Source organism: Callospermophilus lateralis, chromosome 4 (genome assembly GCF_048772815.1).
Source record: "Callospermophilus lateralis isolate mCalLat2 chromosome 4, mCalLat2.hap1, whole genome shotgun sequence".
NCBI classification, from domain to species: Eukaryota; Metazoa; Chordata; class Mammalia; order Rodentia; family Sciuridae; genus Callospermophilus; species Callospermophilus lateralis.
This window is the reverse complement of record NC_135308.1, coordinates 158,845,828-158,872,108: the sequence shown is the minus strand read 5'-3', so window position 1 is coordinate 158,872,108 and position 26,281 is coordinate 158,845,828. Positions and strand designations below refer to the sequence as shown.

The following is a 26,281-nucleotide window of genomic DNA, read 5'->3' as shown; positions in this document are numbered from 1 at the left end:
ATTCACATGCTGTAAACTTTCTTCCCAGCACTACTTTTGCTACATTCCACAATTGATAAATTGTCTTTATTTTCATTTCAAAGTATTATAAAATTTGTCTTGAGATTTTTTTTAAACTCATGTATCATTTAGAAATGTGTTGCTTAATCTCCAAATATTTTTGGATTTTTAAATTATCTTTCTGTTATTGATATCTAGTTTAATTCTATTGTGGTCTGAAAGCAGACATTGTATTTTCTATTCTTTGTTAAGGCATTTTTTTATGACTCAGAATGTGGTCTATCAGGGTGAATGTTCCACTTAAGTTTGAGAAGGATGTGTAATCTACTATTGAATGAAGTAGTCTATAAGTACCTGTATATCCAGTTGATTGATGATGAGTCCAACTATGTCTTCACTGATTTTTCTGCCTTTTGGATTTGTGCATTTCTGATAGAGGGGTATTGAAGTCTCCAACTATAATAGTGTATTCATCTGTTTCTCTTTTCATTTTCATCAGTTTTTGCCTTGTGGATTTTGATATTCTCTTGTTAGGTACATTAAGGATTGCTATGTCTTCTTGGAGAATTGCCCACTTGATTATTATTTAGTGCTTCTCTTTGTTCCTGATAACTTTCCTTGGTATGATGTCTATTGTGTCTAAATTAATGTAACTATTCCTACTTTATTTTGATTAGTTTTCATGTGGTATAACTTTCTCTATCCATTTACTTTTAATCTGTGTGTATCTTTATATTAAAATGGGTTTCCTTTTTTTACTTATTTAATTAATTTTTTTATTATTTATTTATTTTTGTAGTGCTGAGGATCAAACTCAGAGCTCTAGCTGTATGTGGTACGCCTAGCCCCTTATGTTTGTTTTCAATGAATGTGGGTACTTCATTGTAATTCTTTTAAAATTTTTTTTATTTTGATTTGTTATATATGACAGCAGGATGCATTACAATTCATATTACACATGTAGAGCACAATTTTTCATATCTTAAAATGGGTTTCTTTTAGACATGATATAGTTGGGTCTCATTTCTTGATCCACTGGGACCATCTAGACACAGCCAGCAAATCTGAACCAGTTTCTTTTATCATAGGGTAGCACCCAGCAATTTTAGCTCAGCCTCATGAGAATGGGTACCATATTACCTCAGAGGGTTTAGGCTCCATTGATATTCCTGAATCTTACTGACATTCTGAGGTAGTATAACATTCTCTCTAGTATGGTCACAGTGTCTATGAACCTCTGTTATGGCCCATTTATGACCATGTTTTTACTTCTTTGTGTTATGGTTTGGATATAAGGTGTTCCCCAAAAGCTCATGTGTGAGACAATGCAGAAATGTTCAGAAGTGAAATGATTTTATATATATATATATATAGAGAGAGAGAGAATGAAAGCTATAACATAATCAGTGGATTGATCTATTTGATGGATTGATAATTTGAATGGATTAATGAGGTGGTAACTGTAGGCAGGTAGGGTGTTATTGTAGGAAGTAGGTCACAGGGTACATGCCCTTGGGGATTATATTATCCCTGGCTCCTTACACTTAAGGTCTTTCTGCTTTCCTGGATGTCAGTAACTGAACAGCTTTCCTCTGCCACTCCCTTCTGCCATGACATTCTGCCTTAACTTTGGCCTAGAGCTATGGAGTTGGACCATGGACTGAACCTCTGAAACTGTGAGCCAAAATAAACTTAATTCTGTACATTGTTTTTGTCAGGTCTTTTGGTCACAGTGATGAAAAGCTGACTAATACACTTTACAAAATGAAATTTCTCAGGGGCAAAAATAGTGTTTCTAGTACTTGGTTTTGTCTGGTATCAATTTGATTAATGGATGATTAATTCCTTGATATTTTTATACCTTTAGCAAATTTATAGCAATTGACTTTTTTAAAAAGATAAAAATATAAATTTATAATTGACTAATAAAATTTCCATCTCTTTGCTATTTTAAAAACTTTAATGTTAATAGTACCTACTGATATGTAATTTACATATGATGAATTTTGATAAGTGTAACCATCACCATATCAAGATAAAGAATATTTCCAATCATGCTGTTAAGTTTTTTATTACCCTCTCCTGTCAATCCTCCACTCTTTCCAGAGGCAACTGCTTTTCTGATTTCTTTAACCATATAGATTAGTTTACATTTGTTTTTGAAATTTATGTAAATGGAAGCATGCAGTATGCATTCTTTAGTTTCTGGCTTCTTTCTTTCAAATACTGTTTTTGAGATTTATCCAAAGCATTTCTTAAATGGTTTTACCATTTTACACTCCTGCCATCAGGTTATGAGAATTTGTTTTTCACATCTTTGCCAACATTTGGTAATGTTATTTTTTTAAATTTAGCCATTTTTTTGGAGATATGATGTTTCCATTTGGTCTTAATTTGAATTTCCTTGAAAGATTGTTGAGCCTCTTTTCATATGATTTTTGACTATATGGCTTGTCAAGTATTTTGCCTATTTTTTCTTTTTATTTCTTGCCACTTTATTATTGATTTGTGGGAAGTCTTTATTCATTCTGCAGATGAATTTTGTCAGATAGATGGGTTATCAGTGTTTTATCCAAGTCTGCAGATTGTCTTTTTAGTTGTTTATTGTGGTCTTTTTTATGAGTGGATGTTTGTAATTTTGGATGCAATCTGTTGTTACCCCATTGATGGCCAGGATTTATTCAACTCATCTGCTGACAAGGTAGTGTCTCCTTCTTCCTCATCTTTTCCTGTGTGTTCCTCCTGTTCAACCAAGATGGGTGCTTGATTGAAGAGGATGACTTTCTCTAGAAGAGGAGTACTGATTTCAGTTGACTGAAACTCCCTTATTAGAACTCCAGACAGGCTTTGCAAGGTCCATTGTAGGAGGATAAAAGGTTAAAAATAGTTTGAGTTTTGATGCAGTCTATTTTATTTCTTCTTTTATTGTTAATGCCTTTTGTGCCTATCCAAAGGAAGATATTTTTCTGTTTTCTTCTAGGAATTGTTTGGTTTTTGATTTATCTAGAATTAAGTTTTTGTGAATATTGTAATATAGAAATAGAGTTCATTTTTTTCCATATGGTATCCAGTTGTTTGAGCATTATTAGATTTTAATACAAGAGTATTGACATTTATAAGATCTCACTGGATCCTTAAAACAATCTTAGGAAAAAGAAGGGTATAGTATTTTCCCTTATCTGTGGTTTCACTTTCCATAATTTTAGTTAACCTGTGGTCAACTTTGAAAATACTGGGTAGAAAATTTCAGAAATAAATAATTTGTAAAATTTTAAATAACTTTTATTGCAGTATATTGTTATGCTTATCCTGTTTTTATTATTAGTGCTGTTAATGTCTTACTGTGCCTCATTTATAAATTACATTACTTATTAGCTACTGCTGTTAATATTTTACTAATTTATGAATTTAATTTAATCGGTAATATATAGGATTAAACATAGCACTATAGAATTGGTATTATCCATGGTTTCAGCACTTGGGGTGTTGGATCATATCCCCTTCGTCTAAGGGTGTCTGCCAAATTATAGGAGGAGGCAGAGCTCAGGGAGATTAAGTTATTTAGGTAAGGTTACACTATTCCGTAATGCCTGAACACAATTAGAAAAATATCCTGATACTATTTAGTTATATTCTATTATTATACTAAACAGCCTCTTGTAATTGAGTCTTAAAAATATCCTAATAAAGTTTCATTGAACTACTAGAATGAACTTAATTAAAATTGTCTGAAAAATACCCAATGAAATGTGAAAGCTTTTTCATACCCTCAATTATTTATCTACACAAATATGGAATTCTCTTAAAACTAATTCAGGTTCTAGGAAATGTGTGCATTATAGGTTTATGTCCTGTTTTAGTCTTAATTAGATAAGTCATGAAATTGCAGTTAATTTCACTTAAATAGGCCATTTTATTTATATATATGCACATATATAATTAATGTGGGGACACATTTTAAAAAGACAAATTTGCAATGATATTAAAAGTTATATTAGGGCTGGGGCTGTAGCTCAGTGGCAGAGTATTTGCCTAGCACATGTGAGGCACTGGGTTCAATCCTCAGCACTGCATAATAAAAATAAATAAATAAAATAAAGGCATTCTGTCCATATACAACTACAAAAAATAAAAATTTAAAAAAAAGTTATGTTAAGCTGTTTTACTAGAAGTAGCATGTGTTGGCAACATTACTGCCATTTTGGCTTTCAGTGTCATCGCCAGTCACCTGATTTAGAAAATTAGGTACTTCGTATTTGTATTCATGACTGGTTTATTTATATGCTGCTTGTCTTTTGTGGCCTCCAAAACTCAGAGATTGGCCCATATCAATCATGTTTCTATTTATTCACTTAAGTGAATATCTTGGACTAATAGTTAAGCCTTTTAAAGCCGTTGTTAAGAGCTACAAATTAAATGGTAAAAGGCAAATACTATGGAAGGCATGATATTTATTTATATTCATATTAGGTTAAAACTATTAAAATCTATTGGGAAATTGAGTTCAGGTTCTCATAGGAGAAAAGAAATCACTAGATATTTGGTTCCTGAAAATTTTTAGACAAAGAGGGAACCATGGGTGGGAAGCAGGAAAATGAATGTCTGAGATTTTCTTTTTCAAGGCAAATGTAATACATAAGACAAAACCTAGATATCTAGCAAGAAGTTGAAGAAAGAGAAAATATTTTAAAATGTAAAAATAAGTTACTTCAGATGTCGATTAGCCATGTCAAGGCTAAGGTAAAATAGTTAATATTTGAGGGTTTCACTGCTTTTACAGAAGGACTGGATTTGGAGAAGTATGAAAGTTCCTAGTCAGTATGATGCAGGAGCTATGCACTGAAGGAAGGAATCTAACTTCAAAGTGAATCAGATTTAATTTTTTTCTACTGCTAGTCAAAATTTTCTCATCAGAGAATCCACCTTATATGTGGTGATAGTTTAATAAATATAATGTAGCTCATTGATGTTGGGATGATTCACACAAGGCCTCTGAGTTCATTTATAGCTTAAGTGAGCAAATGTAATTTTTTATAACAAATACATTTGATGAACGAATAGTTTTCTTTAATAAACATATGTTATAGGTTTTGAGTTATCATAAGCCTGTGGTTATATTATTGTATATTTAAACAAAATATTTTTACTTAAAATAGCTGAATATTTTAGATAGTTTTGTGTTCCCATTTTTTAAAAAAACGTTTGGGCTGATAATCATCATAGCAAGAAGCAAAGCATGAATTTATTTAAACTAAAAAGTGACCTTCACCCAACAGGCTAGGCTCCCCATGATATTCCTTGTTTATTGTACTCAAACAGATGACAGAATACAGTAAATGAAAAAAGGGAGAGTAACCAGTTTAGCATTTCCAGTGCTGTGTCAACAGAATTATTCTCTTAAGGTTCTTGTCAAATAAAGGAACTTTTAATTATGCTTACCCTGCCAAAGAAATTAAGGTCTATATATAATCCAACATTAATTTCTCAGTTTTACAGAGTCAGTCTCTACTTTCTAACTTGACCTTATGACTTTGGGAACATTCCTTCATACCCTAAACTTACTATTCTCTTTCATAAAATGGACTTAATAATACCATGAGGAATGTTGTGAGGATTAGAAACATGTCTGAGAGTCAGGCACATAACAAGTCCTCAGTCAAGGTTAGCTAATACTATTAGTCCTTGATTCTTTTATTATTATTTTCTGGAATATATATTAATGCTGAAATAAAGCTCAGTCCAAGTATTCTCTAGGAAGTTCTGTTTTGCTGTCTTCAGAGGTAAGCAGGTTCTCCCTTGCCATCCTTAGCACCTTGTCCACATGTCCATTATAGTCCTTATCACAGTGCCATTATGATCATTGATTGACATGCTGTCTCCTGCACTGGACAGAGTGGAGAGCTAAGATTTCTATATTTGTGTGTCTAGTTTTTTTACTTGGTTTGTTGGAAGTGTTGAATAAGTGTGTCTTGATTGAATGACTGATGGGCTGACAGAATGGCAAGTGTGCTGTTGTAGGCTCAAGGAAAGGATTAATAGCTTTAAAGGTTTTCTCCTTATCTTAAATATTCTTCTGTTCTTTCTACAATGTTTCTAGGTATATATTTATTTTTATTTATTTTGGAGACCATTTTCGATGTGACGATTCATGTCATTTCTGTAAATTCTCTATTCTTTTGTCTCTGAATATTTATTTTTTGCTTTTATGTTAATTTTCTTTAAAAACCTTGCAAACTTCCTTTATGACTGTTAATTAATCTTTTTAATCTTGCTGCCTCTCTGTGTTGTATTTTGGAAGAATTTAGTATTGTCCTATAGTTACCTATTTTCTCTTTACTTGTTTGAACTAGAATTTATCTTAAACATTGAAGGTATTTTTTTGCTTTTTGGATTTTTAAAATCTCAATGGGATTATAGTTTTTATATCTAGGATTTTTAATATATTCTTTTCATATCTACCTGTTCTTATTTCTTCCAATTGTTGTTTTGCTTCATAATTTCATATTCCTTATTGTGGATTTAGTCCAACATTAATTTCTCTTGATAATTTATTTAACAATTTTTTTTTTTTTTGTACCGGGGGTTTAACTCAGGGGCACTCAACCACTGAGCCACATCCCCAGCCCTATTCTGTATTTTTATTTAGAGACAGGTCTCACTGAGTTTCTTAGCACCTAACTTTTGCTGAGGCTGACTTTGAACTCTCAATCTTTTCCCGCCTCAGCCTTCTAAGTCTTTGGGATTATAGGTGTGTGCCACAACACCTGGCTCTATTTAACAATCTGTGTGATCTCTAGGCTCCCATTCCTAATCCTCAGGAGGTCCAGGTTACTCTGCTGTACAGGTGCTGGATGAGCTATAGGAAGAAGGATGGGTACCCAGAAAGCCAGCAAATGGCTTAATAGACTCACACCCAGGATCTTTTATATTAGTTCAGATGAGACACATAACCAACCCAGAGCTGGAGCCAAAGCGAAGTGGTTCACTATGATAACTGGAGAACTGAGGACCTGGTGAGATTGAGAATACTGATCTGCAGGGAAACAAGGTGTTGAGAATCTACTTGGACACTACAAGTTCACAAGGTAGAGACTCTGCAGCTGAGCCAAACCCAGCCAAGAGGCAGTGCACCTTGCTTCACATACAAATTAACCAAACTCAAACTTCAGTGATAGTTTAATACAAAGAACAGAAGAGAAAAAAGTCTCCACCACTAATAATCAGGCCCCAAATAGGGATGGCTAGCGTGGGGCCCCAGATTCTACTCATAGACATCTACTCCTACAGCAAAAACAGAATTAGCACAAAGGCTGAGGACACCACACCTACAATAAGCCTTAGTGTGGATTATTCCCTTGCCTATTAGAATATATAGTTGTTAGTGAAGAAGAGCAATCACAAATTGTTTACCCCACACACCCTGCTGTATACAATACAATGGCCAACTCTATGAGAAGGGGGGTCCTACTCTTTTGAGACCTAGAGGGAACTGGACTCCATAAGCTCTGACACAACATAACGCTGTATCAAAATACACTATTCATCAAAGAATTAGCAGAGAAACTATACTACAGAACCCATTTGGAAATATATTGAAACATTCACAACAACCTGATATCCTAGAAGACTTTGGCAAGAGAAAGCTGTGCCCTAAAATGGCCTGTGCGTAGGAGGAGAAGATTCATTCCAATGGATGCATAAAAGCCAACATAGGAATACAAGAATTATGAAAAAAACAAGGTAACATGACACTTCCTAAATTCATAATTCACTAGAAACTGACTCCACATGTAAAGAAATTCAAAAAAAAAGAGACACAGAGACAGGGTACAGGGGCAGGGAAGGTGGCAGGGTGGCTCTTTGTCCAAGCTGCCACGTTTATTTATAAGAATAGGTTACATTAGGTCATTAGTACCATAACCACATTATTGTTTAGAGTATCAGTAAGGTTACTTATTCTGCAGTTATATTTCATAGTTACAATATGCAATGTTAGGAGCTTTGTGCAGTTCTCAAGAAGGTCTATTGTCTGAAGTTACTGTTAGGTGGGCAGCTCCAGGAGCTCTAGAGCTTGGTGAAACATTGTAGTTATCAAGCAAGCAAGTTCCTTTATTCCCAGGAGTTATGTGCCTAAAATTAAGGTCGAAGCTGTGAAGACTCTAGCATGGAGGGCATTACCATAGCAACTGGGCATCCTATGCCTTTGCACAGAAACTTTCCCAGGCTCCAAGCAGGCTATAGCCATGAAGTCATCAGGGACCCCAATCCCGAACACAAAACCCCTACATCTACATATATTGATGTGGAAGGAAATATCAGATAAGAATCCAAAAGAGTGGTTATGAAAATGTTTAATGAATTCCAGAAGAACAGAGAAAAACAACTGAAAGAATTAAGGAAGTCAGAATAGGGTGGATGAGAAATTCAAGAAGGAGATAAAAACATTTAAAAAAAAGAAAAGTCTTGGAAATGAAAGACAACAAATCAAGTAAAATGTTAATTTGAAAGTTTCTCTAATAGTAGGGCAGACTAAAGATAGAATTCCAGAGCTGGAAGACAAAGTGGTTGTGGTTGGCCTTGAATGTTCGGGCAGTATTAAAGAAAATAAGTAACCATGACCAGAATATACAAGAACTCTGAAACAACATTAGGAAGCCAAATTTAAGAATCATTGGAGTCGTAGAGAGTGGTGAGATGCAAGCCAATGGCATGGATAACCTCTTCAGGAAAATAATAATAAACATTTTCAAACCTTTAGAATGAGATGGACATCCATATTAAAGAATCATTCAGAACCCCAACAAATAGATAAGATCAGAAAAGAATCTCTCCATGACACATTATAATTAAAATGCATAACATATACAGAACAAGGATAGAATTTGAAAAGCCTCAAAAGAAAAACATCAAGTCACATTTAGAGGCAAGCCAATAAGAATAATGTCTAATTTTTAAAGTACAAACTCTAAAATCCAGGAGAGCTTAGAATTTTGGATTTTAAGACCTGAAAGAACATAATTGTCAGTCAAAATTACTATATACAGCAAAACTACTCTTCAGAATCAAAGAAAAAGAAAAAAAATAAACCTTCTAAAACAAGCAGAAACTAAAAGAATTCTTGACTACTAAGCTGGCACTACAGAAAATACTTAATTTCTCCTGTGTGTAGTGATACACAGGAGAAATTTAAAAAACAAACTCCAGAGCTTACAAGTGGGCAAACCTTACTTGAAAAGTAGCTAGGCAAATGAATAACAGAAACAAATTAAACACTAGAATAATTCAAAAGTGGCAAGAATTAATAAACATCTCTCTCTAATTGCACTGAATGTGAATGGTCTCAATTCATCAGTTAAAAGACATAGGCTATATCCCTATAATATTCTGATTTTAGATCTTTTGGATATATAGCAAGGAGTGGGATAGCTGGATCATATGGTGGTTCCCTTCCTAGTTTTTTGATAATACTGCTTTTCTATGGGAATATAGCCATATCAAGTGCAATTCACAGTAGCCAAGTTATGGAGACAGTCCAGAGGCCCATCGATGGATAAATAGATAAAGAAAATATGGTACGGGGCTAGGGCTGTGGCTGAGAGTGGAAAGTTCTTCCTGCAGCCACCCGTGTTCACTTTTCCCTTTAAGTTTGTTTTCCAGTTCCCCCTACTCAGTTCCCTCTACCTTCAGTGTAGGCCTTATAAAGTTGGGTTAGGGCTTAGGCCCTGCAACATAATTTGTGTGAAGCACTGGGTTCGATCCTCAGCACCACATAAAAATAAAATAAAAAGTATTGTGTCCACCTACAACTAAAAAATAACATTAAAAAAAGAAAATATGGTGTAATATATATGTGTGGGGGGGGCAGGAAAATGGATGGAACTTAGGAACATTGTTAAGGGAAATAAACCAAGCTCAGAAAGTTAAGGGTTGTATACTTTTTCTCATATGTGGAAGCTAGAGAGGAAAAAAGGAAGGTGTGTTGTGGGGAAGGATCTCATGAAAATTGAAGAGAGATCAGTAAAGAAGAGGAAAGGGACTAGGGGGAGGGAGAAAGGGTGGGGAAGGGAAGTACTAGGGAATAATATTGGTCAAATTATATTGTTACATTGTGTACATTATGAATGTGTAATGATGAGGCCCACCATTATGTATAATTATAATGTACCAAAAAATATGGAAAAACCCAATAAAATTAAGTCTTTGTTAGAGGATTTCGAAATCTTATAGAATATTGATTCTAGAGAAGGTCCTGTAGAGTTATTTTTTCCATTTACAGTGAATTTGATTTAATTGCTGATTTCATTGACTGTCTTTCTTAGCTTTAGATTTTTAAAAAATATATTTTGGAGTTATAGTTTCAAGCTTATTTTGAGGGGGAGGTTCTTCCTGCAGCCACCCGTGCTCACTTTTTCCTTTATGTTGGTTTTCCAATTCCCCCTACCCAGTTCCCTTGACCCTTCCTTCAGTGCAGGCCTAATAAAGTTGGCTTAGGGCTTAGGCCCTGCAGTAAAACTAGGGTGTCACAGCCCATGGACTGAGAAAGCAGGTAGTTTGGTTTAGTTCCAGTTCTGAAGGCTGTTGTGAGTTTCCTGCTTCTAGCCACATAGCTACATATGAGTTAATAGCCCAGGAAGCAGATAGGGGCTTTTTTCCTCCTTTCTCTCTTTTTCTCAGCACAGAACCCTTCTAGCATCAGTGAAGGAAACCATCTCTGGTTCCCTAACATCTGAGAAACTAAACTTCTGGCTGCCACATCAAGAGCCCAGCAGCCCTGTGGCTTCAGCAGTGTTTGCTGCTTTCTCGTTTTCCTTGTATTTCAGCTTCGTGGAGGTTGTTATCTTGTTTTTGAGATTCATCATGTCTATTATTGCTGTGTGTTTGGAGCAGAGTAGAACTGTACTTTGAGGTATGAATTTACCAGACCAACTTGACTATAGGCTTTTTAAAATTAATTTGAAAATAATTTGATCAGATATTTTAGATGTTCCTCCCCTTCCTCCTACCCCCAGGTCTTCTGCCTGGAGAGATATTGTGGAGGGTAGAAAAGAGGGAGACTAAAGATAGATAAATTGGAGACCATAGGTAACAAATGACAGGGTCTGAACTAAGAAGAGAATGACTTTAGAATATATTTAGAGGATGTAATTGATAGACTTGGATAATTGAATTAGGGGCTATATATGTTCATATTTTTAACTTAGAATAGGGGTATAATTCACTGAGAAAGGAATATGGAAAGAAAAGTAGATTTTGGTGGGACAATGGGTCAGGAATAGAGACAGGAATATTAAGACGTTTTATAAGTGCTGTTTGAAGGCTAATATCTGTTTTTCCTAAAGATCTTACAGTATGTGTCTTTACTAGTGCTGCATGTCAGTACTCATGACCTTTAAATTTATCAAATTTCCAAATCTCTTTACATGATGTTCAGTTGTAAACTTACATAGATTCCTCCTCAGTATTTGGAAAATATTTCCTCAGGATGTTTTCTGTCATGTACTTTTCTTTAATGTCTCTTAAGCAAGTATAGTTTTGGCCTTCATGAATGTTATAGTCTAATGGAGGGAAGAGACATTTATCAAATGCACAATTACAGACTACAAGTACTACTATAAGACAATCAAGTATGAGGTGCTCCGAGACAGCCTGACCAAGTCTGAGACCCAGCTTAGTGTGCAGGGTGGGTGGGTGGTATGTTGGCTGTCGGGGGAATATTTTCCTGAAGGGTGACCTTGGAGCTGTGACTAGTGCCTGCACTCTCTGCTCTTTTGCCCTTGCATGGCTGGCTTTTCCCTACTGTTCAAGACTCAGCTATATTATCTCCTCAGTATGACTTTTCATGATTGCATCCCAAATTAATCTTTAGCACATCACCTTTCTTTACTTTTTAAAGAACATTTTTATTTTAAATTACCTAATTTATGCTTTTTATATATTTCAGCCAACTAGAATATAAGTACCACAAGTATAGGGACTTTTTCCTCTCTTTTTCTTACTTGTGCCCTGAGTGCTTAGAAGATTTCCTGAACTTTCTTGAATTTAAGTTCTCAGGAGAATGATTAAATGATTGCATAAATGAAGGTCCTTGGAGACTGAGCTCTTGCATAGTTGCCCTAGTAATTTGTATCTACTTGTCTTTAATGTGGTGTTTGGGAGGACTCCTAAAGTTGGCTTTCTGCTTGATCTTTATTCTATCCTGTTGACCTGACCCTTGACACACAGTATTCTGATGGGGGTTGCCATAGTGATGTGCATGTGACTGTTTCAATCAGGGTCATTCTTCTGGGTACTTCATATTGGAAGGAAGAAAGAGGGACACTTAGGTTGCAGAGTGTGTGATGTGAATCTGGAGCTATTGGTGACTGTATCCACATTCCAGTAGAGAAGGCCAATCTGCAAGAGGAGAAATGAAGCCATGACACAGACAGGAGTAGAAATGGGAGAGGGAAAGAGAGTCCTGGCAATTTTCTGGTCTCTGCTTCATTTGTGCCTGAGACTTAATCACAACCCCTGGTTTTTCCATGACTTTTGCCTTACCCAGTTCAAATTGAATTTCTGTCACTTAGAGCCAAAAGATTCCTAATTAAAACAGTATACAACTTTATTTTCACTTTAAATTGTACCTCAACTAACCTTTTCATCTTGTGCATTTTAGATAATATCGTTAAGTATTGATCTGTTGCATAGTTTCTTATTTCAGAAACACATGTTTTCTGCCTCCCTTCCCCCTTTTATTTTTTTTTTCAATGCAAAGAAGTTGCTTCCTGAATTTATTCTGCTTCCAATACTATTTTGTTTTAGTACTGTGTACTCTTTCCTTTCTTTTCAGAAGTATATTGGTCGGAAGTGAATAGATGCCATCTTGTTATTACTGTTGTTTATTTAACTATGGAAGCAGTTTTACTGGGTACTTCTTAGATTTTCAACTTTGATGCTTTAAAACAGCCAGTATTGAGTACTGAGCATCTCTAGGGTAACAGAACAGCAGCCACAGTAGTGGCAGAACTTGGTAAGATGCTCACTCAGGCAATTTATTCCCTATTTCTGGTAAGCTGCTCTGGCCCAAGCTTCCTGGTGCTATGCCTGCTACCTTAGGAAGAAGCCCTGGTCTTCCATGGGGAGTCTACACCCCTGTAGCTGCTTTTCTGCTTGGTATATCCCTCCTTGTCCCTTAGAACTGTTGATGTGCCCTCAACCCCACCAGTCCTCTACAAATAGCATATTCTACTTGTTCCATAATTTCTAGTTTCTAGTTAGAGGTTTTTCAAGAAATTATGTTAGATCAAACAACTGTATTAGACAGCTAAATTATAAATTGGTCATCAGTATTTTTCATCAATCTGGTTTTATTTATACTCTATCAAGGAGAAAATTGGGGACTTTTTGGTAATTTGTTTCTTTCTTTGGATCATTGACTTAGTAAATACTTATTGAGCATATGCTCTGTGGCTTCCACTCTCCAGATACTGTTACTAGTTTCTAGAATGAGACTTCTATGCCTTTGTGGAGCTTATATTTTAGATGAGGAAACAAGAAGTAAACAAATAAAAATACACAGTACTAAGCAGTAAAAAGTGCCAGGGTGAAAAAGCAGGGTGAAGGAATAGAGAGGGATGGGTAGGACCATTTCAGAGAGAGTAGACAGAAGTGGCTGTGAGGAGGTGGAGGTTTAAGTAGAGACCTGAGTGAACCAAGGATCTAGCCATACAAAGAGTTCATGGCAGAAGCAGCAGCAACACAGGGCTGTAGGAGCGGAAAACAGTGGTTGCAGGATAAGGCACCAGGGTGGCTGAATTAGGGGGAGGGACTGGGGAAGAGGAAGAAGACAAGCTCCAAAAGTTAAGAATGTGAAAATAAAATTAATTAATTAATTAATTAATTAAAAATACAATAATTATACCTTCAAAAATGTGAAAATATATTTTGCATGCCTCCAAAATCAAATTGTCAATATCCAAGGGAAGATAGTGTCTGACACATTGTACCCAGTGGATAAAATTTATAGAAGACAATTGAGTGGGATGCTCCTATCTTTCTTGTCTTTCATATGATACTGGGTGGTAACCCAAAAATGTGGAATTTTTTTGGTTAGGAACTATAAATTAATCATAGGAAATTAAGGATGTTTAGAATGATAGGGTTGAAGCAGTTAAAAAAGAAGTTTGGTAGGAAGAAATGACTGTGAAGTAATATTAAATAAAATAATCTTGGGAAAGATGGCAATATGAACAAAGGTTTCTGACACTGTCCTTATCAATCCTTAATGAAGCCTCTGGCAGTTAGAGAACATCTTTGGCCTCCATTATCTAAATATATCCTGGATTTGACTATTTCTCACCACTTCCACTGCTAGCTGGAAATGTTAATACTTTCATTCATCACACATGGAGCCCAAAGTGAACATTAGTGGATTTTTAGGGGCTTTTAGAAGGCATGAGATGTTTCTGTGAATTGGTCCTGAGATGTGGAGAGGTGAGTGATTTCCTTTATTATTTCTCATGGAGAGGGTTAAGAATGACACTTATACCTCATATTTGAATGATTCATGGATGATGGTGTACTTTTCTATCTGTAAAGCAGATTGAACGCATATGTTTGTACTGCCTTTTTGGTAGATTCAGGGCTAGACAGGCCACCTGACTGGCTCACTCTCAGTGGTTAAGGGCAGAACCATTGCTAGAATTCGGGTCTTTGATTGTGCTCTGTCAATTTTAATAACAACACCACATTGTTTCATAGGATATTATGTCAAAGAAAAGCCAGTTTCACTTTTTTTCTTGTGCTATCCCTATTATTCCTTTCTACGGAAAGGATATTAGCAGTGTTGTCATTACCCAGTCTGCCTGCCTGCCTGTCTACACATCCATCTGTCCTAGTCTGTTTGTTTGTACTACTATAACCAGTTGCAGACTGAATAATTTATAAAGCACAGAAATTAGAGGCTGCGATTGTGGCTCAGTAGTAGAGAGCTTGCCTCACACGTGTGAGGCACTGGGTTCCATCCTTAGCAGCACATAAAAATAAATAAATAAAATAAAGGTATTATGTCCTTCTACAACTAAAAATATTTAAAAAAAAAAAAAGCACAGAAATTAATTCTCTCACAGTCATGGAGGCTGGAAGGGCCAGGGTTGAGGCACCAGTAGGATCAGTTCTGGTGAGGGCTGCTCTCTGCTTCCAAGACACTGCTTTGGTCCTGCAACCCCCACAGGGGAGGGGCCCTGTGTCTTTATGTGGGGGAAGGCAGAGGTAAGCAAGAGACTACTTGCCTGAAGTCTCTTTTATAAGGGCTTTGATGCCAGTCGTGAGGGAGGAGCCATCATGGCCTAATCACATCTCAGAGGTGTTACCCCCTAATACTATCTCATTGGCAACACTGGAATTTTGGAGGGGACACATTCAAACCATTGCAGAGCGTGGATTTCTCTATCTACAGCTGTCTTCCATGTCCCTACACAGTGGGTTGTTCCCCCTGCTCATTACAATGTATATGACTTCAGTTTTTAGCCATATGTTGTCATACATCTAGATCTAATTAATATCTTTCCTTTGTATGCCTATATTGTTGGATGTATTGCAGAGTATTCATGGTTTTTAAAAAGAAAATTCAATATTTAATATGATGGAGGTAATGCCAATGTATGATATAATTCATCATAGATTAATAATTTATTTACTTCTTAAAATATATGAAAAGAAGTATAGTGACAGTTTTTATTTGCTACAAGTTTTACCACTTTTGGTCACATTTTCATTTTTCCTTAATTTTCTTAAGATTAAAAATGAATTATATCATTAACCAGTATTTTCTTTTCTAAGTAAATTCAATGTTTTTTTTTCAGGTTATCATATCCGGGAAAAGTCTAAGCAAGTCATAACATTGCTAATGGATGAACAGATGCTGTATAAAGAGAGGGAAGTGGCATGTCGGACTAGACGACGCACTTCCTACTCCATGACATTTCCTAAAAGATTACCTAGTACAGGTAACTCACCAACAGCATGTGCATCTGCCCCCACACCAGAAATTCCTGCTTCAGAGAAGAAGCACCAGCTTCTTAAGGTGGCAAGACTACGTAGTAAAAGTGCGTATAATGAATGCTGGTCTAAAATGCAATAGGTATCATCTAAGAACAGTTTAAAAATATAAAATATTTTAGTACCAAATTATTATTATTATTATTATTATTAATTGGTACCTGCAGTTGAACCCAGAGGCACTTAACCACTGAGCCATATCCCCAGCCCTTTTTTGTATTTTATTTAGAAACAGGGTCTTGCTGAGTTGCTTAGTGCGTCACTTTTGCTGAGACTGGCTTTGAACTTGTGATCCTCCTGCCTCAGCCTCCCAAGTCGCTGGGATTACAGGCATGCACCATCATGCTTGGGCCAAATTATTAATACTATATTAGTACTAATATTATGATATCAGACTTTATACTATAGAGAACAAAGATGAAGAAAGTGTAATAGAATATTTTATGACTTCAGATTGCTTGTATCTTAGAGTCAAATAAAATGTTTTTGAGCTTAAATAATATTAACTTGTGACTATTCTATTTGACATCATGAGTCAATTTTAATTTATTTGATTCATAACTGGAATGTGAAAGAGTACTGTTTTCTAAGATCTGTGTCTTGGTATATGTACACAACACCATCTGATCCTATACATCAAGAAACTGACATTTCCTAAAGTATACCTCAAAACTCTAAAAATAATCCAAACATTCTTCCAAAGTAATACTTTGGACCTTTCATTTTGCCTTAAACTTCAAATCTAAACTATTGAACTTTTTTAAAAAAGGGAGTTATTTATAATACTATAATAAAAATCAGGAGAAAATAGAGTGATCTTTTCTAACAAATTGATAGAATATAAAGGAATATCATTTTGCCCTAACTTCTCTAATACAAACTTTGTTGGTAGGTTGTACATAAGGAATGGACAGTTTGAGGATGCAAAAATATTAATGAAGTATGAATTTGATAACTGTCCCTTGAAAGGAATTAAGCTTGGTGCCACAAATGAGGACACAGTAGGAGTAGGGGTTTGCCTCCTAGTTTTACATGTGAGTCTGTGGTTATGGACTGAGTGTTTGTGCTGCTCCCTGCCACCAAGTTCATATGTCGAACTCTAATCCTCAGTGTAACGAGGTGATGGCCCTGGGAGATGATTAGGCCATGAGGGTAGAACCCTCATGAATGGGATTAGTGCCCTTATGAAAGAGACCCCAGAGAGCTTCACTCACCCTCTTTTTGCTATTGGAAGCTACAACAAGTCGGAAGTCTGTAACCCAGAAGAGGGTTCTCCCCAGAACCTGACCATGCTGTCACCCTGATCTCATACTTCTAGCCTCTAGAAATGAAAGTCTGTTTCTTTAAGCTACCCATTTTATGGTACTTAGTCTGCCCAAGCAGACTAAGACATCTATTAAGATCCTGAAGCTGGGCCTGGTGTTGCATGCCTGTAATCCTAGCAGCTGGGAGGCTGAGATAGGAGGATTGCAAGTTCAAAGCCACCCTTAGCAATGGTGAGGTGCTAAGCAACTCAGTGAGACCCTGTCTCTAAATAAAATACAGAATAGGGCTGGGGATGTGGCTCAGTGATGGAGTGCGCCTGAGTTCAATCCCCAGTAACAAAAAAAAAAAAAAAAAAAGAAAGAAAAAAAGATCCTGAAAGAGATGCTGGTAGTCAATATAAATAGCTCATTCCAAGTGTCAGTTGAATGTGGAAATTTAAAAATGTTATTAGTAATATCAATACAAACCAATCCTACCCCCCCAAACGTGCTTTTCTGACTTAGTCAAGAGTTCTTACATGTTTATTCAAGATTTATTTATGGATTGGAAAGTAGAAAGGCATTCAAAGAAGTCGCCATTGTAATTATAACAATAAATGCCATCCAGATGCTTCTTAAAGTAGTGGAACTTCTTTAGGGGACCCATTTCTTTTGAAATAAATCTCCAAAAGTGATAGTGACCCATTCTGAAATTTTCTCATGAAGGTTTGAATTCAGACTGACATGAACAGCAGAGTAAAATAACCAATTATGACTCATCCAGAGTTTCTTATCCCTTTGCTACTTCTTTATCACCTTCTTGTTCTTCCTTTTTCCATTACTTATCTCATTTCCTTCCTCTTTTATTATAAACACATAATTATTGAATGTTATTATTTGAAATTTAGGTATCCAGCAGAAATTTGGAACTGTAGCAGTGAATGAGATAAAGTTCCCTTAAAAGCCAAGTGTGGAGGGCATGTACCTATAATCCCAGCTATTAGGAAAGCTGAGGCAGGAGGATCACTTGAGCCCAGGAGTTTGAGCCTAGCCTGGGCAACATTAGAAAGACCTCATCTCCAAAAAAAAAAAGGTTTCTTTAATTGTGGAACTGTCACTTTAGTGACAGAGACAGATACTAAATGCACATAAACAAAATAGATATAAAATATAGCAAGTCTTTTAAAGAAGGGGAAAATAGGGTCAGGCAACAGAGCAACAGGGATGGCTATGTTTTAGGGTAGGTAGAGAGGGGAGGCCTTCTGGAGGATCTAAGTATTTAAACAGACCTGGAGGGCAGTATAGGAGTAATCCATGCACAGCAGGCAAATGCTTTGACACTAGAGCAGATGTGGCATGGGAAGTTGTGAGCTTGGGAAGTGAATCCCTAAATCACTATAGTGCTTACTCATTTCTGAGCCATTTTTATGAGTCTTATAAGAAACTATAGTTTATTGCCTTGTAGTCCTAGATTGAAGCTTTTTTTTTTTTTTTTTTTTTTAGCCCAAATTGATACTCCCCAGCTTTATGACACATCTCATATACCAGGCTGAGCTCTGAGTGATTTTTAACATTTAAAAAAAATCATGTTTTGTCACAATTTATTTGTTTAATACAATAAACATGCATTGAAATAAATAAATAGCACTTACTGTCTTCCAGATACTATCAGACACTTTTCTAGGGAAGGTAAGTAAATTGGGTGTATTTCTGCTCTCATGGAAGTTATATCTTGAGGTACACTGTGTGCTTTCAAGTCTGTTTCACATAAAATTTTTTCCAAGAGTGTTTTGGCCCATGATGGTATCATTGAATTAAATCTATATACAGTGAATAGTGAATGTTTGGATGTAAAGGCACAGAAAACATACATTGGCGAAAAGACAGCCTCTTCAATAAATGCTGCTGGGAAAACTGAAAATCCATGTGCAGCAAATTGAAATTAAGCCACTTTTTCTTACCTTTCACAAAACTCAACTCAAAGTGGATCAAGGACCTGGGAATTAGACCAGAGACTCTGTGCCTAATGGAAGAAAAAGTAGGCCCAAATCTTCATCATGTTGCATTAGGTCCTGACTTCCTTATCCTAAAGCACAAGAAATAAAATCAAGAATTAATAAATGGGATGGACTCAAACTAAAAAGCTTCTCAACAAAGGAAACAATAAAAATAATGTGAAGAAAGAGCCCACAAAGTGGGAGAATGTCTTTACTATATGCATATCAAATAGAGCACTAATTTCCAGGATATATAAAGAGCCAAAAAACTCAACACCAAAAGAATAAATAACCCAATCAATAAATGGACTAAGGAAATGAACAGATACTTCACAAAAGATATATAGTCAGTCAACAAATATATGAGAAAACATTCAACTTCACTAGTAATTAGAGAAATGCAAATCAAAACTACTCTAAGATTCTATCTCACTTCAGTCAGAATGGCAATTATCAAGAATACAAGCAACAATAAGTGTTGGCAAGGATGCAGGGGGGAAAAAGGTACACTCATACATTGCTGGTGGGATGGAAAATTGGTGCAATCACTCTGGAGTTGCAGTCTGGAGTTGGAGGTTCCTTAAGAAACTTGAAATGGAACCACTATTTGACCCAGCTGTCCCACTCCTGAGTCTATATCCAAAGGACTTAAAATCAGCATACTATAGTGACAGAGTCACATGAGTATTTATAGAAGCTCAATTCACATTAGCCAAATTGTGGAACCAACCTAGATGCCCTTCAATAGATGAACAGATAAAGAAACTATGATATATAAACACAATGGAATATTACTCAGCTTTAAAAGAGAATAAAATTATGGCATTTGCAGGTAAATGGATGAAGTTGGAGAATATGCTAAGCGAAGTAAGCCAGTCCCCAAAAACCAAAGGCCAAATGTTCTCCCTGATATGTGAATGCTGATCCATAATAGGAGGTGGCATGGGATGAGTGGAAGAACTTTGGGCAAAGGGAAGGGAGGAGCAGGGAGGGGACATAGGGTCAGGAAAGATGATGGAATGAAACAGACATCATTACCCTAGGTACATGTATGACTGCACATATGGCGCAACTCTACATCGTATACTACCAGAGAAATGAAAAGCTGTGCTCCATTTGTGTACAATGAACCAAAATGCATTCTGCTGTCACATAACTAATTAGAATAAAAAAAATCACTGTAAATTTGTTTAAAAATCTGTTAAGATTATTTGTATTTTATCTATTCATTGTCTATCTGGTAGATGCATATATATATATATATATATATATATATATATATATATATATATATAATTTGTGTTCAGAAAAGAGTAACTAAGTTGGAGGGGTTGTGGCTCAGTGGCAGAGCACTTGCCTTGAATGTGTGAGGCACTGGGTTCAATTCTCAGCACCATATATAAATAAAAAATAAAGGTTTGTCAACAACTAAAATGAATAAAATAAATAAAATTTTAAAAAAAGTTTAAGTAAACAGTCATACTAACTGTTTCCATGTAAGTATTTGAATCTAAAGTGTACTCTTTTTTTTGGTATGGGGATTGAACTCAGTGGCACTCAACCACTGAGCCACATCCCAGCCACATCCCTATTTTGTATTATATTTAGAGACAGGGTCTCACTGGTTGGTTAGCACCTCGTTTTTGCTGAGGCTGGCTTTGAACTCATGTTCTACCTGTCTCAGCCTCCTGAGCTTGCTGGGATTATAGCTATGTGCCACTGCACCCAACTAAAGTGTATTTTAAAGGAATAAATAAAACTGACAGTTTGTTGGAGTTGGGAAAAGATAAGAATATAAATTGGAGGGCATTATTCTTGTGGGAGAAGACAATGAAAACTTGGATAGAGAGACAGAGATGGATAGATCAGTCAGAATTAGGTATATTTAAAAGTGTTACTAGGAGTGGCCATAAAAATATTAGCCACTTAAACATAATGGGAAATTCTTTCTTTATTCTAAAATAATCAGTGGAGGTATCCTAGAACTGATGTGACTTTTTACAACATCAGGGGCTCCTGGGCTCTGTCCGACTTTTTGCTGTACCAAAATCCGCATTTAACTTCCACCTCATGATTCTTAGCTGCTTGAGCTCCAGCTATCATGTTTTCATTCTCACCAGTTGGAAAGAGGAAATGTTGGAAAAATGAGATTCTTCTTTCCTTTGTGGGCACTTATTGAAAGCTGTGTATAACATCTTGGCTTACATATTGTTTAGCACTTAGTCACTTCTAGCTGCAACAGAGGCTGAGAAATGTAGTCAAATACCCTGGGTAACAATGTGCCCAGATGAAAGTTAAAGATTCTATTATTAAGAAAGAATAGGAGAATAAATGTAGGAGATAACAAATAGTCTATATCATAGTGGAAAATAATACAAGCAAAAAAATGGGTTAAAAATGGTAATATCTGGTGGTTTGACTAAATAGACTAAAAACTATAAACTTGAATAGGTACAAAAAACGTGCAGATAGTTTAGAGTTCTTAGAGGAATTCATAAAGGACACAATAAACAGTATTTATAAATTTCAATTTGATAGGACAAGGAACCATTGTAGGCCTTGAAGAACAGAAGGGGGTTTAACTTAGTCACACAACTTAGCTTTCTTATTACTGAAAACAGCTGTTGATTGAAGATAATCCTTACTGCTTTGTGTGAATAGAAGAAGATAGGAATTGGAGGGAAGCTTTGTGAGAAACTTGTTTTAGTCCAGGCATAGGACCTACTGCAGGGTTATGGAAATGAGGGAACAGTAATGTTTAAAGATAGCTCAGCATATGGAAAGGCCATAGGGTAAGTGGACAACATATTGGAGAAGAAAGGGAGAAATTGAAAATGACACCAGCATTTGAGTTAGAGAAAAAGAGATGAGAGATGGTATCTTACAGGTAAATTTCCATCAGAAGGAATTTAAAGATGTTTCTACATTAGTTACAGTGGAATGCAAAATTGAATGCATTGCTAGAAATCTGAATCCCAGGCTTTGGGATCTAGAGCTGAGACAGCTGCGCCTAGCTTCTTTGGTAAATTAGCAAGGGAAAAGAGGTACTTTGAAGAAGGTTTTATAAACACATCACCACCACTGCCACCACCCCCTGCCATTCCTGAATGTTTTCCCCAAATTTTAATTTGGGTAGATAGCTTGGGTGGTTTTTGTATGGATGATTTTTATTTTGAAGGAAGAGATGAGCTGAAGAATAATTGCTGCTTGATGGCAAAAAAGAAAACTACAAAAAGCACAATTACAACTTAGCTTCTCTGAGCTGTATGCATCAGAGATAGTCTCTTTTCTTAGAGGCAGTAATTATTATTAAAACTATCTCCAGAGACATTGCTTACAACTAGACCAGCAAAACATTACCCATGTTGGTCATCTAATTTTCCATAAAGAGCTCTTTAGTGGTACTATTATTTGCAGTACAGCTTTTTCTATACTAAGAAGGATTATTCTGGGCTACATTAAATGTAATAGCATTCTTCATCATGGAAATATTTTATTTTCCTGCAAATAGCATATGATTGCTACTGAACCAAAAGTTATATTGTGAGGTTGTTGTCAGGCTTGTATAATTCACACTCCTAATGGTGTGTTGCTACTTCCTACAGTTAACTTTGTACTAACAGTTGATATAGAGTCATACTGGGTTGGCTTATCACATGTGGACAAGATGACAGGGCTTATAATTGAAGTTGTGGTTGCTACTAAAACATTTGCACTTATGAATGTCAAGAAGTTGATTTTTTTTTAAATTTAAAAGTAAGATTGTACGAAAGAGAAAAAAATCCAGAAATTTATATTCTCTGACCTCAAACCAACCATTATTAACATCTTGGAATATTTGCTTTTGGTCTCCTGATTTTTATCAGAAAGATCATTCTATTCTTGTAAAAACAATATAACCGTATTATAAAGAATCAGTTACTTCCAACCTCATTACTTATTAGTCATCATAAATGTAGGGTGAACATAATTCTAGGCAAGCATACATATAGAGAGATGGATGGCATTGAGAGATGGGTAGTTAGAAGTTATTTTTATAAAAAACAGTGTACTACATGCTATTTTTAAGTTAACAATATTAAAGGGCTACTTCTAGCAATAAAATTAACTAGGAGCTCCCTCTATTGCACAATAGCCAAAAGCTGCAAATGACAACATTATCTGAGGCATTGTTGCCCCATAAGAGCTATGAGAATTCTCCAAGGATCTTTTCTTCCAAAGATTTTAATGTGATGGTTTGGATATGAGATATCCTTAAAAAGCTCATAGTGCAGTGCAAGAATGTTCAGAGGTGAAATAATTAGATTATGAGATCTGTAATCTAATCGAATGGATTAATTGTTGGCGTACTGTAGGCAGGTGGGGTTTGGTTGAAGGAAGTGGGACATGGGGTGGGGCATGCTCTTGGGGATTATATCTTGTCTCTGGTTCCTAGCTGCCATGAACTGAACAGCTGTCTTATGTCATGCCCTTCTGCCATGTGTTCTGCCTCACCTTGGGCCCAGAGCAATGGAGTTGGTTGACCATGAGCCAAACCTCTGAAACTGCAAGCCCAAATAAACTTTTCATCCTCTAAGCAGCTCTTATTAGGATTTTTAGTCACAGTGACAAAAGGCCAACTAACATATTTAAATAAGTAAATGAAATAAGAACAGAACACATGAACTGGAACCAGAGTAACTTGGAGCTGATGCCTGTGAGAAGCTTTAGGTATTGAGTTACTTCAGGACATAAGAAGTTAAGAAAGTGAATTTGGGTCCTGCCTTGAATATTAGGAACAAAAGCCTTGGATTACTGGGCTGAACCCAGGCCCTCAAAAGGGGTTGAAGTGATCTCAGTTTTTTGCAGAAGACAGCAGACTCAGTGCACAAGTTAGGGTCACGGGACTTTCACCAATTAAAAATCAAGCAATGAGATTATCATCCAGTATCACCACACCAGCAGAAAGTAAGCAACAAAGAACATCTTTGGTTTCCCAAAGATGGTAGACATTGGAAAAGTAAAATATGAAGCCACTATGCATTTAAATATTTAAATTAAAAAGGATATAATCATATCAAGGAATTATTAGGACTGAATTATTAAATTTGGAAAAAACATAGGAGTGAGCAATACCATTGAAATAATAATATGTCCAAAAATATGTTCAAAAAGAAGAAAATAGTAGGTGATTGGTTGGAAGAGAGAGAATGATAAGTAAATAGTTTCTCTATAAAATATTAATGTTTAATTTTTGAGTAAAAAAAAGATATCTGAAACAGTTGGTGGCCATGACATATAAGTTGGGCTGGTTTACAGAATTGTATTCCAAAGGTCTTTGTATATTTTGAAAGAAGATTTAAAGTATTACTTAACTGTAAACTTTTAAGAATAGACTTTTAAGGATAAATTTTCAAGATAGAAGAGAAATAGAATGTATAAATTCTAAATAAGTGGCAAGAAAAAATGGAGTGAGAATAAAAAGAAGAATAAAATGGTGCAAATGGAAATAAAAAAGTGAAATGATCGAAATAAGTCGAATATATTAATCACAATAATTATCAGTAAATTAAATTCATCTGTTAAAAGGCAGAGATTATCAAATTGGGGGAAAAGAAATTCTGATGTATGTTGAAAGTTCACATCAAGGTTGAAATCAAATGGATGAAAAAGGATAACTGAGGCTTATTCTAACTAAAAGAAAGCTGGTATGGCTGTATTAATATCATACAAAGATAAAATGTTCAATTCCCAAGAAGATAAATTTATTTATGTTTGAATTGTATGAGCAAAAGTTGGAAGAAATATAGAAAAGAATTAAGACATCTATTGTCAAAATAGATGTTCAAAACATCTCTTTCAACTGTTGATAGGCAAAGTTCATCAAACATTTTCAAAAATTTGCATTTTTAATTGATAACATATATGCTGTAAGGAAACTCTTTACATTTCAAAAAAATCTATCATATGCAGACCACTTTTTCAAATTTTTACCAAAATGCAATTAAATTTGGAGACAAGAAAAAAATAGAAGTTAAAAATTTCCATGTATTAGAATATGAAAGTATTTCTTTGGAATCAAGTAGAAGAAAAGCATTACCATTATTCTTGCTAAATCAGCTTTGTACTAGAAGTTTCACCCATAACAGTAAAACAAGTAACAGAAGGTAAATTGTAAGTATTGAATGGAAGAAACAAATATCATTTGCTGATGATAGGACTTGTATATATAAAACTTGAAAAGATTGACAGACATTAAAAACAATAGGAGTTTTAGTAAAATGGCTGGCTAGAACATCAAAGTATAAAATCAAGTTATATTCTAAATATTGGATACAAATATTAAATATCATTTTTTAAAAGGCACCATTTGTAATAAGTAAAAATCATGATCTACTTAGGAATAAATCTAATCTTTGGCCCTTGCCCACTGGACTCTATGAGCACACATCTTTTCCTGATGTGAGAATTAAAAACGTCTGTAGACATGGCCAGATGTCCCCTGGGGACCAAAATTTCCCCTAATTGGGAACTGCTAATTCAGTGCAGTTACAATCAAATCCAAGAAAGGATTGTAAATTTAAATTTGAAAGCTAGGTGTATCAAGAACTATGTAATGTTTTGAACAACCTACAATAAAAATTAATTAAAAAAAAAAAAAAAAAAGAAAGCTAGGTGTAGTGGCCCATGTCTGTAATCCCAGCAACTTGGGAGGCTGAAGCAGGAGAATCACAAGTTGGAGGCCAGCCTCAGCAATTAGCAAGACCCTTTCTCAAAAAATAAAGATTTGGAGATGAAACTCAGTGGTAAAGATCCCCTGGGTTCAATCCCTGTAACAAAAACATAAAATGAATTTGATATCTGACAATGCAATTAATCTGGAAAAAATCAAAAGATCAAAAATAGACAAGACATTCCTGGAAAAGACTAAAGTGAAGGGCTTGTCTTTCTAAATAATCACACTAAAACTATGTTATCACAGTGTGGTTTCAATGCAGGATAGGTGCGTGGACTATTGAGATG

At 35.4% G+C, this 26,281-nt stretch overlaps 1 protein-coding gene across 1 annotated transcript in view; it reads left to right on the top strand.

Moving 5' to 3' along the window:
• Enthd1 (ENTH domain containing 1) overlaps window positions 1–26,281 on the top strand; it is a 109,692-nt gene that overhangs the window by 7,186 nt on the left and 76,225 nt on the right. The window contains exons 2-3 of the mRNA XM_076853329.2: window positions 15,843–16,085; window positions 18,967–18,975. Of these exons, the coding sequence (XP_076709444.2) occupies window positions 15,843–16,085; window positions 18,967–18,975 (252 nt within the window). The remainder of the gene's footprint in view (window positions 1–15,842; window positions 16,086–18,966; window positions 18,976–26,281) is intronic.